Source organism: Xyrauchen texanus, chromosome 27, assembly GCF_025860055.1.
Source record: "Xyrauchen texanus isolate HMW12.3.18 chromosome 27, RBS_HiC_50CHRs, whole genome shotgun sequence".
Classification (NCBI taxonomy): domain Eukaryota; kingdom Metazoa; phylum Chordata; class Actinopteri; order Cypriniformes; family Catostomidae; genus Xyrauchen; species Xyrauchen texanus.
In genome coordinates this window covers 31,107,431-31,120,706 of record NC_068302.1, presented here as the reverse complement: position 1 = coordinate 31,120,706, position 13,276 = coordinate 31,107,431, and the positions used below count along the sequence as shown (strand labels likewise).

Below are 13,276 nucleotides of genomic sequence, written 5' to 3'. Positions count from 1 at the left end.
ATATTCCGGGTTCAATACAAGTTAAAGGTGCACTCAGTAATTTTTTCCTCATTATAAAAGTATAACTCCTAAAGACGAATTGTAAATGTGCAATATATGTAGGAAATCATGACCACTCACATTAAAATGAAGACTCCAGTCATATCAATGGCCTTTTAAAAAGCTATTCTACATGGAGAGGGTCCTCACATGGGGGCTGCCATGTTAGAATCACATGACCAGCCGGATACTTCTAGCTTAATCTCAGTAACCGTCCTGTTATTTGAAACTTTCACTCACTGATTAAAGTAATAATGGCTGACTGTGAATACTACATTTCTGCAATCTCATTTCAAACGGAAAAATGTTGATTTTAAATGACGCTGCATTGAAGCCGCTAGGTGTCAGTGTAAGTCCAAGATGACACAAAGACAAAAGTTACTGTGCGCATCTTTAATGAGAGCCACGCGACCAATAGCATGCAGGTTGATTCGACATTTGGCCATCAGCATTCTCCCTCACACAGTCAGGTGAAAGTCTCCGCCCACAGCCCGCACTGTGCGGAGTGAAGACGGAACTCCCGTTGCTGGAGGTTTAATTGAATGCGTTTAGGGCAGCCACACCCGCAGATTTTACTTTTTAAACTACTTTAACTGGTTGGGAGACAGAAACAGAGTGTGCTGGTCAGCGTGGAGCGGGAGGATCTAAAGGGGTACGTGGAAATACAAATATATTTTAAATTTCGTCTGTTTTAATTGGAACCACGGTAGGACAGGTGTAAGCTCACCTGCATTTTTTGTGTGTAGCGAACTCCATATGGTATCATGTGTCATTCAATATAACTTTAATCTGTTCTATTAGTGGAAAAAAAAATCGTTTCCTTGTCCTGTTAAAAAATGAGAATTAATGTATAAATTCTACACGAACATTTTAACAGTTAAAATCTTAAATATGACAGTTACTCTGAATGTTGTGTTGATATTTGAGTGCTAGTAAAATGATTTTAACACTGGAAATAAACTTCCATAGTTGTATTAGCAATCTAATATATTTAGTACTGTTTTGCTGTGTTTTATTCAAGACGTGTTTTCGAATGAGTGTATTCTCACATTATATTCAAGAGATAGATTTTGGTCGTACTGAGGTCTCGCAATTTACGAAGCCGTTGGAGCCTCATAGTTAAATGCACCTGTTTGAAGGGAAGGTAGTGTTTCACACCTGCCACCTGTCCGGTGTGAGACATGGCAACAGACGTGTCAAGGCTTGTGTTAAAGATTACAGTATCAAGGCAAGCAGTTCTTTCAGATAATTGGACCAGTATGCCCTGAAACACGTGTTGGATTAGTTCCTCTTCAAACATTGGATGCATATTTGTGTGGTGAAGGGATGGGTGAATGAATGCTTGGGCCCATGCTTAAAGCATAATGCCTGAATTCATGTACGGCATAGTTGTACAGAAGTTTAAGTAAGAGTTGAGTTGTGTCATTTACTTGCCCTCATGTTGTCCCAATCCCATATGAATGGTTACACGGTGACAATCAATGGCATTTGACATCATTGATGTCATACCTGACGTGACATCTCTTCATGTGGCAGATTTGAATATATGCTTTTTGCTGTTTTGGTGCTTGACTGTATCTGTCACTTTTTCCATTTGTATGGAATAGAACAGCATGAACATTCTGGGAAACGTCTCTCTCTTTTTGTTTTGTTTGTTCATTCTGTCAGCTGACGTCTCTCAATGGAGTATTCTGTCTTTTTAGTCTAGTGTCAGCATAGTATTTGCCGTTATCGTATTTGTCCTCAATGAATGAAACTAGTTTTACCCCTAATAAACATCCACATGCACTAGGTTCAATATAGAAGGATAAGTCAATGTCAAGAGCACTCAGTTTCCATTCATGTGTATCTCTGATTTGTTGTATCTTGCATTCAGTGGGTTGCTGTAGATTGTTTTCTGCTCTCTGAATTTCTTCAGTTATCCACCCCCAAGATTTATTGGGCGGTCCTGGCTTCTTTGTCATTAACATACACTGACTGCCGTCCATTGTGTCGCAACACTCGCCCTCTTGTTCAACTGGGTTTGGCGGAGAGAATGGAGGATGGTTCAACTGCTGATTTAACTTCTTGTGTTTTCCTACTCCAGTATGACCCTTCAATTGTGCCACTGTAAATGAACCATTCTTGCATTCTGAAGGTCCAAATCGTGCCATGTCATAGTGATAATAAGAGAACAATAATACTATGAAGGTGTATGTCCAAGTCTGTCACTTACGTTTGTGATTTTAACATGCCCTTTTATACATACAGTAGTGTTTAAGTGCAGTGTATGTCTTATTCAGTGACATTGTGCCAGGCTTGCTTTAGTACATTTAAAGTTTAATTATCTTTTAATATACTTTCTCTTATCCCATCTTAATAGGCAAATACAACTATAATTAAGCCATTCGTAGGTTGATTTTTTTTTCCCCCCCAATATTAATATAAAGAATTTTAAAGACTATTTAAAATTCTGAATTTGTGTTGGGACAAAAATGGTAGATAAATGGTAAAACTTATACAGTGGCAAGAAAAAGTATACGAACCCTTTGGAATTACCTGATTTTCTGCATTAATTGGTCATAAAATGTGAACTCATCTTCATCAAAGTCACAATGTGCTTAAGCTAACAACACACAAACAATTATGATCTTTCATGTCTTTATTGAACACATGCATTAAATATTCACAGTGCTGCGAAAAAAGTAAGTGAACCCCATAGGCTAACGATATCAACAAAATCTTATTAGATTCAGAAGTTGCAAACCTGGCATCCTGTAAATGAAATTGAGATTGGTGATGTGGGTAAGAGCTACATCTAAAATGCACTCAAACATTTTGAGAAGCATCTGCTGATGTGGAGCATGCCTAGCCAAATACAGATGTCAGAAGACCTATGATCAAGAATGGTTGCTTTGCATAAAGCTATTTAGATGGACTTAGATTATCAGACAAATTGTCTATAAATGGAGATGATTTAGTACTGTGGCTACTCTCCCTAGAAGTGGCTGTCCAGCCAAGATGACTCAAAGGGCACACCACAGAATGCTCAATGGGGTAAAAAAAAAAAAAAAGAACCCTAGAATGACCGCTAAAGACAAAGGGATCATTGGAACATGTTCATTAGTCTACTATACAGAAAACTTTAAACAGGCATGGTGTCCATGACAGGACACCATGAAGGAAGCCACTGCTTTCCAACAAAAACATTGCTGTACACCTGAAGTTTGCAAAGTCCACCGTGACACTCCAAAATGCTACTGGGAAAATGTTTTGTGGACTGATGAAAACTAAGGTTTAATTTTTGGGAAGAACTTGCAACACCACATATGTCGAATGGGAAGCGCATACCAACATTAAATCTTCTTTCCAAGGGTGGAGTACGTTGGAAGGATCATCATGATTTGGGGCTGCTTTGGGGCCTGGAACCTTTGCCATCATTGAGTGAAAAATGAATTCCCAAGTTTTCAAGATGTACATGCATGCACCTACATGATAACGTAAGGGTGTCTGTGCACCAACTGACGCTTGGTAGAAGTTTGGTGATCCAGCAGGACAATGACCCTAAACCTCAAAGTAAATCCACTACAGAATGACTTCAAAAAAAGAAAATGCACCTTTTGGAGTGACTCAGTCAGAGCACAGACCTTAACCCAAAAGAGATGCTGTGGAATGACCTCAAGAGAGCCATTCATACCAGACATCCTATGAATGGCTGAGCTGAAGCAGTTCTGTAATGTAGAACGATCAAAAATTCCTTCTGAACGTTGAGCAGGTCTAATCCGCAGCTATCGGAAATGCTTGTTTGAGGTTATTGCTGCCAAAAGAGAATCAATCAGTTATTAAATCCAAGGGTTCACTTTCTGTTTCCACAGCACTGTGAATGTTTAATGGGATGTGCTTGAAAAAGACATGAAAGATCATAATTATTTGTGTGTTGTTAGTTTAAGCACATTGTGTTTTGTCTATACTTGTAACTTTGATGAAGATGAGATCCCATTTTATTGAAAAGAGTTCACATAATTTTTCTTGCCACTATATATTTGACTATTTATCTACAATTTTTATCAGTCTATTGAGGTGTTTGATCTTTGCTGGTTATTCATTTGTTTAGGGTCTTATCATCGGCAGTGATGGCGTTGCATGAGTTCACATCCACAGCTGCACACCTGTATGATGAGTGGATCAAAAATGCTGGTAAAGTTTTGACCTCTTTTTGGAATTATGGTTTAGATGTTGAAAGACTAAATATCGAAAGAAATCTGTAAAAACAGCTGCTTCTTTTCTAAACCATTTTAATTTAATCTAATAAGTTTGAGCACATCTTTTAATTTTTTTTTTTTTTTATAGTTTTGTTAACGTGTCACAATGTATTGCAATGAAGTGCAAAGAATAGGCTGTTTAACTCTAAGATTGAGAGAGTAGAAAATGGTCATGGGAAAAATGTATTATAACAGATTTTACCCCCAAAATTTTGCTAACCTAAAGGAACCACAATGGTTTCTCATGCATCAATTTATTTTATTGATGTTTAGGAATTACAGTGTAAAACAACATCAAACATAACATGGACAAATGCATTTATTTAAAAAAATATAATGCAATTACTATAGATGTAAGAGTGCAAGAAAGATTACAGTTTAAATACACTTGGGTTGAAGTCATTAAAACTAATTTTTTTAATCACTCTACAGATTTCATATTAGCAAACTAGAGTTTTTGTAAGTAATTTAGGACATATACTTTGTGCATGGCACAAGTCATTTTTCCAACAATTGTTTACAGACAGACTGTTTCACTTTTAATTGTGTATATCACAATTCCAGTGGATCAGAAGTTTACATACACTAGTTAATACAAGTTAACTGTGCCTTTAAGCAGCTTGGAAAATTCCAGAAAATTATGTCAAGCCTTTTGGCTATTAGCCAGTTGGCTTCTGATAGGCTTATTGGCATCAATTTGGAGGTGTACCTGTGGATGTATTTTAAGGCCTACCTTCAAACTCGGTGACTCTTTGCTTGACATCAATAAAAAATCAAAAGAAATCAGCAAAGATTTTTTTTTTGGACCTTCACAAGTCTGGTTCATACTTGGGAGCAATTTCCAAATGCCTGAAGGTACCACGTTCAGCTGTACAAACAATAGTATGCAAGTATAAACACCATGGGACCACACAGCCATCATGACGCTCAGGAAGTAGACGCATTCTGTCTCCTGGAGATGAACGTAGTTTGGTGTGAAAAGTGCAAATCAATCCCAGAACAACAGCAAAGGACCTTATGAAGATGCTGGAGGAAACAGGTAGACGAGTATCTGTATCCACGGTAAAACGAGTCCTATATCGACATAACCTGAAAGGCTGCTCTGCAAGTAAGAAACAACTTCTCCAAAACCACAATAAAAAAGCCAGACTATAGTTTGCAAGTGCACATGGGGAAAAAGATCTTACTTTTTGGAGAAGTCCTCTGGTCTGATAAAACCAAAATTGAACTGTTTGGCCATAATGATCATCATTCTGTTTGGAAGAAAAAGGGTGAGGCTTGCAAGCTGAAGAACACCATCCCAACCGTGAAGCATGTGGGTGGCAGCATCATGTTGTTGAGTGCTTTGTTGCAGGAGGGACTGGTGCACTTCACACAATAGATGGAATCATGAGGAAAGAAAATTATGTTGATATATTGAAGCAACATCTCAAGACATCAGCCAAGAAATTAAAAGCATGTGCAAGCTAGGAGGCCTACTAACCTGACTCCGTTACACCAGTTCTGTCTGGCGGAATGGGCCAAAATTTCAGCAACTTATTGTGAGAAGCTTGTGGAAGGCTACTCAAAACGTTTGAACCAAGTTAAACTATTTAAAGGTAATGCTACCAAATACTAACAAAGTGTATGTAAACCTCTGACCCACTCGGAATGTGATGAAAGAAATAAAATCTGAAATATATAAATTATTCTGACATTTCACATTCTTAAAATAATGTAGTGATCCTAACTGACCTAAGACAGGGAATGTTTTCTATGATTAAATGTCATGAAACCCCTTATCCAAATACATTTAAACCCAGTTTATGTACATTTCTGACTTAAACTGTTCATGGAGTGCAAATATTCTCATGATGTGATTTCAGACACCAGGACTGAAGACTGGCTGCTCATGTCCTCTCCATTCCCGCAAACAATTATTATTGCTTTTTACATCTACTTTGTGAAATCGCTGGGGCCCAGGATAATGGAGAACAGGAAACCATTTGAACTAAAGCAGGTCCTGGTCATCTATAACTTCAGCATTGTGGCCTTTTCTCTTTACATGTGTTATGAGGTAAATCTTATTCCGTTTGATAGCAAGTAGACCTGTGTGTTTTAGAAAATAATTTTAGTTTTGGAGTTTACCATTTTGTTGTTGAACCTGTTTGGCTGAATTCCTGTCCACAAAGATGTGTTGTCTTTTCACTGTGGTTTCATGTATTACCCAGTTCACACAAGAAGCTAATGTTATGTTTATGGCTGGAATGAGTAGGCTTACATGACCTTCTACAGAAAATTATACTATGATTAACTTGCCCTGATGTTCCAAACTGGCATGATTTTTATTTAGTGGAACACAAAAGGAGGAATATGCAGCTAATTTTTTATAGTGACATTTATACTTAACACGTCTAATCAAGCTCCAAAAAGGACAAAAAAAAAAAAAGAAAGAATCATAATAGTATTCCATTTGACTTGTTCTCTGTATTCCAATGCAATTTATATTATATCTTATTGTGTGAACGTAACTAAATTTAATGAGTTATTCTCTGAAAAGCTTCTTTGCTGTAGCTACTACAACAAATATGGCACAGGTTGGACTCCAATGAATTGATTTATCTGCACATCAATACACAACTTAAAAAAATAACAGTTCATGAGTGAGATTTGAAATCCTCTGATTATACTCCACTTGTGATTCAAAATGTAAACAGTCATGTGCGCAGCATTTGCGCATTGGATAAGCCAGTGAGAATGTCAGTAAAGATGTTTACATGCATAGCAAAATCGAGATAATAGGCAAAATTCTTTTTCCGATTAGTTTTGGCTTAAATAGTTTGATCATACTCCAATAAAGATTGTGCATGTTAACGCACTCTGTGACATCAAACATCATTGGTTCTCACACGTCTTGTGACCAAACATAATTTAAGTCGAACCTAATGTGAAAACGGTTATATATTTCAAATATAGTATCGTAACAGTAAGTATACTTTGTTTGAAAGCTGCAACAGAGGGCAAGATTTTCAGTGAATAGCAACTTATTTTGATCTGTTCACAACACGTAGATATTGTATGGCCTCACAATGGAATACATACATTTGGAGCTTGACCGATGTGGTCACTGAATTGTTGTTGTGTGGAAAAGAGCTGCATGAAGATTCTTCAAAAAGTTTCCTTGTTTTCCACATCAAAAATTACAGGATGCAGGTCTGAAATTACATGAGGGCGAGTAAATAATGGCCACAATTTAATAAAAAAAAAAAAAAAGAAATTGTGAACGTTCTTGAATATTCTATCTTTGCAGTTTGTGATGTCAGGCTGGGGAACCGGATATTCATTCCACTGCGATCTGGTAGACTACTCTCCATCGCCACAAGGCATAAGGGTGAGAACGGAAAAAATGCTGCATTACCTGCTGCTACACTTGTTTTCTTTATCATGCACTCTGGCACCCAAGTTAGGTATCTGGCTTTGAGTTGTTTGTCAGGTTTGCTATCCTAGACCTAAATGTTCCAAAACTGTAGATCTCCTGCTATACATACCTGCTGCTATACATACCTGCTGCTGAGTAATACATTGCATCTGTATGTCCAATTAATTCAGTGACTCATTCAAATGTTGTTGTTTTTAAAAAAAATTTTTTTAAGTAATGTTTAGTTTAATTGTGTAATGCCTAATCTACATCTCTATCTCTCTTCAGATGGCATGGACTTGCTATCTCTATTACTTCTCCAAGTTCATTGAGATGTTAGACACAGTGAGTCATCCTGTTCCTATTTTATCACCTACATTGTCACATTGTTTTGAAAGTATTGCAATATCCTTTAAAGGGGCTGTTTGCAAATTCAGACATTTTGCTAACTTCTGCCATTTCGCAAACTTGAACCGCACCCATCAAAGGTATGTAAGAAATCCTGATGCATGCAATACGTTTGTTTTAAAAGTTCAGCTGCTTCAACTTTTTGTCTGTTTACACCGGTCACAGTGATAGGTGTGATTTCTCAGGGCAGTTATTTCAGCGATATCTATCAGGAAGAAGGAACATTCAATGTGTGCTGTTCAAATAAAGTACATACATTTATGTGCTTTATTTGAATAGCACCCATAGAATGTTCCTTCATTATACGTTTTAGCATGAAACTAGTGTGATAAAATGACTTGAAATATATTTGTGTGTAAAGATATTTCCAGTCTTTCATCTCATGTTGTGACAATCTAGGCTTACTTCGGTAACTTTTACTCAGGAAGGCTTGTGACGTAATTGTAATCTGTAAAACACTTTATTTCCAGACTGTAAACAGAGCTCAAGTTATATGTAAACTCGAATGTTCCTTTAAAGGAAACCAGAAAGTTTCTGTATGTTTTGAAGGATTAAAGAACCAGTAGTGCAGCAGTCACACTTATGATGTTCCTATTACTCATTTATGGTGGTAGTTGAGGACTTGGACCTTGGCCTTTAATAATACGTTTTGTGTGCCTTCTCTGTGCCTTCTCTGGGCAGATTTTCTTTGTGCTGAGGAAAAAGTACAATCAGGTGACCTTTCTGCATGTCTACCATCATTCCATCATGCCTTTCACCTGGTGGTTTGGAGTCAGGTTTTCTGCAGGTATATCTTCATCTTTTTCTGCAATACCTTGACTACACTTTTTTTTTTTTTTTTAAAAGATACACATTTCCAATTGAGCTCCGTTCGGTTTGATGTTGCAGGTGGCATGGGGACATTTCACGCTCTTCTTAACTGCATCGTTCATGTCATCATGTATACATACTATGGGCTGTCAGCACTGGGCCCGGCCTACCAGAAGTTTTTATGGTGGAAGAAGCATCTGACTTCAATACAGCTTGTAAGTATTACAAATTTGTTCATTTCCATTTGACTCTGATTCTTGCTAATGTGCTGGCCAGAGACTGACCATTCAGAACAAATTAAGTTTTAAAAGTTGAGCTATTTTTGAAAGGTTGATGACCGCAGCAAAATCAGTGTTGCTATGTCTACTTATTTTGAAACCGTTTTTTATATATGTAGATTTGCTTAGAAATATGGGCAGGTTTTTTTTTTTTCTTGCCTATGTCGCTTGCTAGTGCCCCTATAGCACAATAAAATATAGTTGTCTCAAATTATGTACTATATAGGGATGCACCGATGTATCAGCCGTATCAAAAATTTATCAAATTAAAATCGATGGTTCATTTATCATCACACGTTGTAAAACTTAAATGCACAATCCAGAAAAAATTATGAGCCGTAGAATGTAGAAGGTTTGGCGCTCCTAGGAATAATTCATATTTAATTTAATCATTCTCGTTCTCACATTGCGGAAAAACTGCAGATGTCTTATAGATGTGACGGTTGTGAAAGTGGCTCTTACCTGTAGAGTACATGATGAGGTGAAACCAGCAAACTTTGACTTCTTATGGTGCGTTCACATACAACGCAAAGAGAATTTTTGGCTCTCATTGCTCGCGCGAGTTTGACCGCTGGATTATAAATGTGTGTTTAAACTTGTATTCCCCCTTCACTTCCGGGAAAAGGACAGGAGGAGGGGCTTCTACGACTTGTTCATAGTAAAGTACAACCAATAGCTGGAATCAAGTAGACAAGCATATTTTCAGAACTTAGCAGGTAGTCCAACTTCCTCACTCACTTTCCTCCAAGGGATGTCTTTTTTCGTCCGGTCACTGTACATGTATGATGTTGTGTCATACAATTCTGGGTGCCCACACACCACTACAACAATCTTTTTTCATACATTTTTCCAGATATCTTCTGCTACTACGTCAGTATGTCAGTGACATCCGGACAATCTCAACGCTGATAGGCTTTCGCGACAAAGTGTCAAGCGTATTTGTCCCCAAATGAATACCCGAATGAAGCGATTTCGCATGTTCAAGTCACGCCATTCACTGCCCGGTGCGAATTCGCATCTATGCGCATCTTTGCATTGACGTATGTAATTGCGCCACCCGAAACGCACGGTTTAAAGTGTTTTAGATCGTTTCTCATCATGTGAGCGCATGTAATACAGTGAGCACCATGATGAGACTTTTCAGCGCAAGTAACTGTATTAAACCGTATATAATGCTGAATATAATGTATAATAATTCTAAGGGTTCTGACATTTGATCGGCCTGATAATGCCAAATGTAATGTCTGATTTCATCAGTAAATTTGTAGCATGGAAAACATTATTTTACTGGATAAACATACACATATTTTTTTAAAAGAATAGTTTAGAAAAAGGTAATCGGCAACAATACTATTTTAAACCTACAATATTAATTTAAAATACTTAGTGTATGTAATCCGTGAGTGTACAAGCATATCTACAATAATATCTAATATCTACCAAATTAATATCTTACATTTAAATATACATTTTTCAGCTTGGCAGAATTATGAATATTTCTATTCTGATGTCACATTGCCCTCTGCTGTGCTGAATAGTTTTTTTTTCTTAGTTTTTTTGGTCCCACTAAAATGATGGATCATTTTACTCTTTAATGAACAGTACTTTTTGTTCTTCAAAGTTTTACAAGTAATGAAAGAACGGATTTGTATATACACTGAAAGTAATAATAATGATAATATATTCAAACTTTTCATGATTCAAGCTTTGTTCAAAGTTTTGTGAGAGTATAGAATCATGAATTCAGCAATGTAAATCGAAACAAAATTTTACACCCTTTATCATTTCTGTTTAATGAAATACGGGAAATAAAATTTATTTTTTTAATTGATTATCAAAATAATTGTTAGTTGCAGCTCTACAGTACATGTAAAATTTGAGGTATGTTGTTTTGAACTGCAAAAACAGAAGTGCAAAAATGTATTGGAAGTACAAAATAATATTTTTCAATCATCATCCTTTTATATTTAGTTATTTTTCAATCTTTTTATCTTCTATTCATTGTGGCTCTCTTAAATGTTAGCCTGTCATGTGTTCAACCACTCCAATCCATGTTCAATGGAAATAGTTTCTTTTTAGAACAATAAAAAGCATTTGTACCTTTTTGTACATTTTTACAACATAATTCCTGAGCAAAACCATGATCAATTGACAAAATGTCAAATGACAAAATAAGGTAAGTGGCAAAGTATTTGTATCTGCCAACAATGTTCATATCGGTGCATCCCTAGTACTACACACTATTAACTATTTACACTATTGACAACTTTTTTTATACACAACAAAATAAGAGTCGCCCCAGTTATTAGCAGAGGCAAGATGCTTGTTTTGTCAGACCAGGTTCGTTTTGTGCCGTTTTTGCTAGGTTGCTTATTTGTCTAGTGAGATCTGGCAAGAACAGAAAAGATAACAATTTTTGGCAAACCTGTCTCGTAATGCTAACTTATACTCTCTCCTCAGATCCAGTTTGTCTTGGTATCCAGTCATATAAGCCAATACTACTTCATAAAAGACTGTACTTACAAGTTCCCCATATTCATCTGCATCATATGTCTGTATGGCTTTGTCTTCCTCCTCCTCTTCCTCAACTTTTGGTACCACGCCTACACGAAAGGCAAAAGGCTGCCTAAAGTCCATCAAAACACAAGCATGGCACAAAATAACAATGATGTACACCACAAGAAAGAATAACTGGTGTGGTATGAGCTACCATTCGGCAGTGACAATCTACTTAAGACAGGCAGTTGGCTGCATTTTTATATCAAGAATATTTATGTTTACCATAAAGGTTTATGTTGATGCCCTGGGCAAATGTTACTGTGCAGATTGTGTCCAACAGTCTAGGGTGGTTCTTTCCTTCTACACTCAGCTGGGCATGCAAGTTCAATTTGGGGTCGTTGCCCAAGGGCTGTAGCTGTTGCCACTTTGTTTTTTTTGTGTGTGTGTGTGTGTGTACTGGCGTGTTTCTCATCCCTCTTTAATGAGATATGAAAGTCTGAAACCACCTAGCTCTGACACCTCGTTTTATTAACGTTTTAGATGCAATTTTTGTATACGTTTGCTCTATTGCTTTTTTTTTTTTTTGTCTAGACAGCTAATAATATGGGCAATTGTTGCCATGTTCCATTTGGTAAAACGGTCAATACACTTCTCCACAACTTAAATGATTAGTTCACCCAAAAATACAAATTCTGTCATCATTTACTCACCCTTATGTTAAGGCAACATTTACCTCCATTGCATCTTTTTCCATGCAATGAAAGTGAATGGTTGCAAAGAATAAGGTTATTTTGTGTTCCATAGTAAAAAAAATACTGAGTTGGAACAACATAAGGGTATGTAAGTAGTGATATATTTTTTTATTTTTGGAATTAATAATACCTTATTAATTTTTTGTTCTCCCTACATAATAAGGAAAACTCTGGGAACACTCTACTGCGTGCAGTTGGTGCTGTCTCCTGTAATGTATTGTGAAGTGTCTGTCACCCTGTACATGTTACATTGAGTCCAGAGTGAATGGAAGCATTCTTCAACTGTCCTAAAAGGAACCGATGCATTGATCTTAACAGTGCGATATTGGTGAAACAGGACTGGAACTAAGAAGCTCTGCTTGACAATTTCTTGAATATGGTTACTTTTTGTTTTTCATATCGTGCTGTCATGAATGTCTTGGGCTGTTTTGTCCTGGACATGAGCCCACATAATTTTTGTATAAGGAAATGTAGTATGTTAATGGACTGTTTTAAATATTTATGGAAAAAAAATAAATGCTGTGTTCACTTATTTCTGTGGTTTTGTGTTTAATGGACTGTGACTACACTTTCTCCCAGACTGGACTGTCGGAAATGTGTGTTTATTCGAGTGTATTATTTTAAATATCCATTAATAGGGCAATATCCCTGTTAACAGGGCTCCCATGGCAAAACTGGACATTTTAGGAATTCTATCATGATTTGATTTAGATGCCTTGTAAAGTCATGGTGACATCATGGAAATTCATGTAGTGAATATACACTTATAGTTATGCTCCACAATATTTCCTCCACTAGAAAAAGATGCAGAGTAGCATCGTGTTTAGTTTTTGACGGGATTGAAAAAGAGGG

At 36.7% G+C, this 13,276-nt stretch overlaps 1 protein-coding gene across 1 annotated transcript; it reads left to right on the top strand.

Annotated features, from left to right (window-relative positions):
* The first annotated feature begins 535 nt into the window (after positions 1 to 535).
* Positions 536 to 12,949, top strand: elovl7a (ELOVL fatty acid elongase 7a). Its single transcript, XM_052094343.1, has 8 exons — positions 536 to 691; positions 4,133 to 4,215; positions 6,146 to 6,336; positions 7,570 to 7,650; positions 7,966 to 8,022; positions 8,767 to 8,872; positions 8,974 to 9,110; positions 11,634 to 12,949. Exons 2-8 carry the CDS (start codon positions 4,152 to 4,154, stop codon positions 11,862 to 11,864), a joined length of 867 nt encoding a protein of 288 aa, XP_051950303.1. The 5' UTR covers positions 536 to 691; positions 4,133 to 4,151; the 3' UTR covers positions 11,865 to 12,949.
* The last annotated feature ends 327 nt before the right edge of the window (positions 12,950 to 13,276 follow it).

What these genes read in the sequence shown, in the direction of transcription:
- elovl7a (XM_052094343.1), top strand. Translation starts at nt 4,152, where the DNA reads ATGGCGTTGCATGAGTTCACATCCACAGCTGCACACCTGTATGATGAG. An exon ending in CATCGCCACAAGGCATAAGG is followed by an intron (nt 7,651 to 7,965) that starts GTGAGAACGGAA and finishes ATCTCTCTTCAG; the next exon opens with ATGGCATGGACTTGCTATCT. An exon ending in TGGAGTCAGGTTTTCTGCAG is followed by an intron (nt 8,873 to 8,973) that starts GTATATCTTCAT and finishes TTGATGTTGCAG; the next exon opens with GTGGCATGGGGACATTTCAC.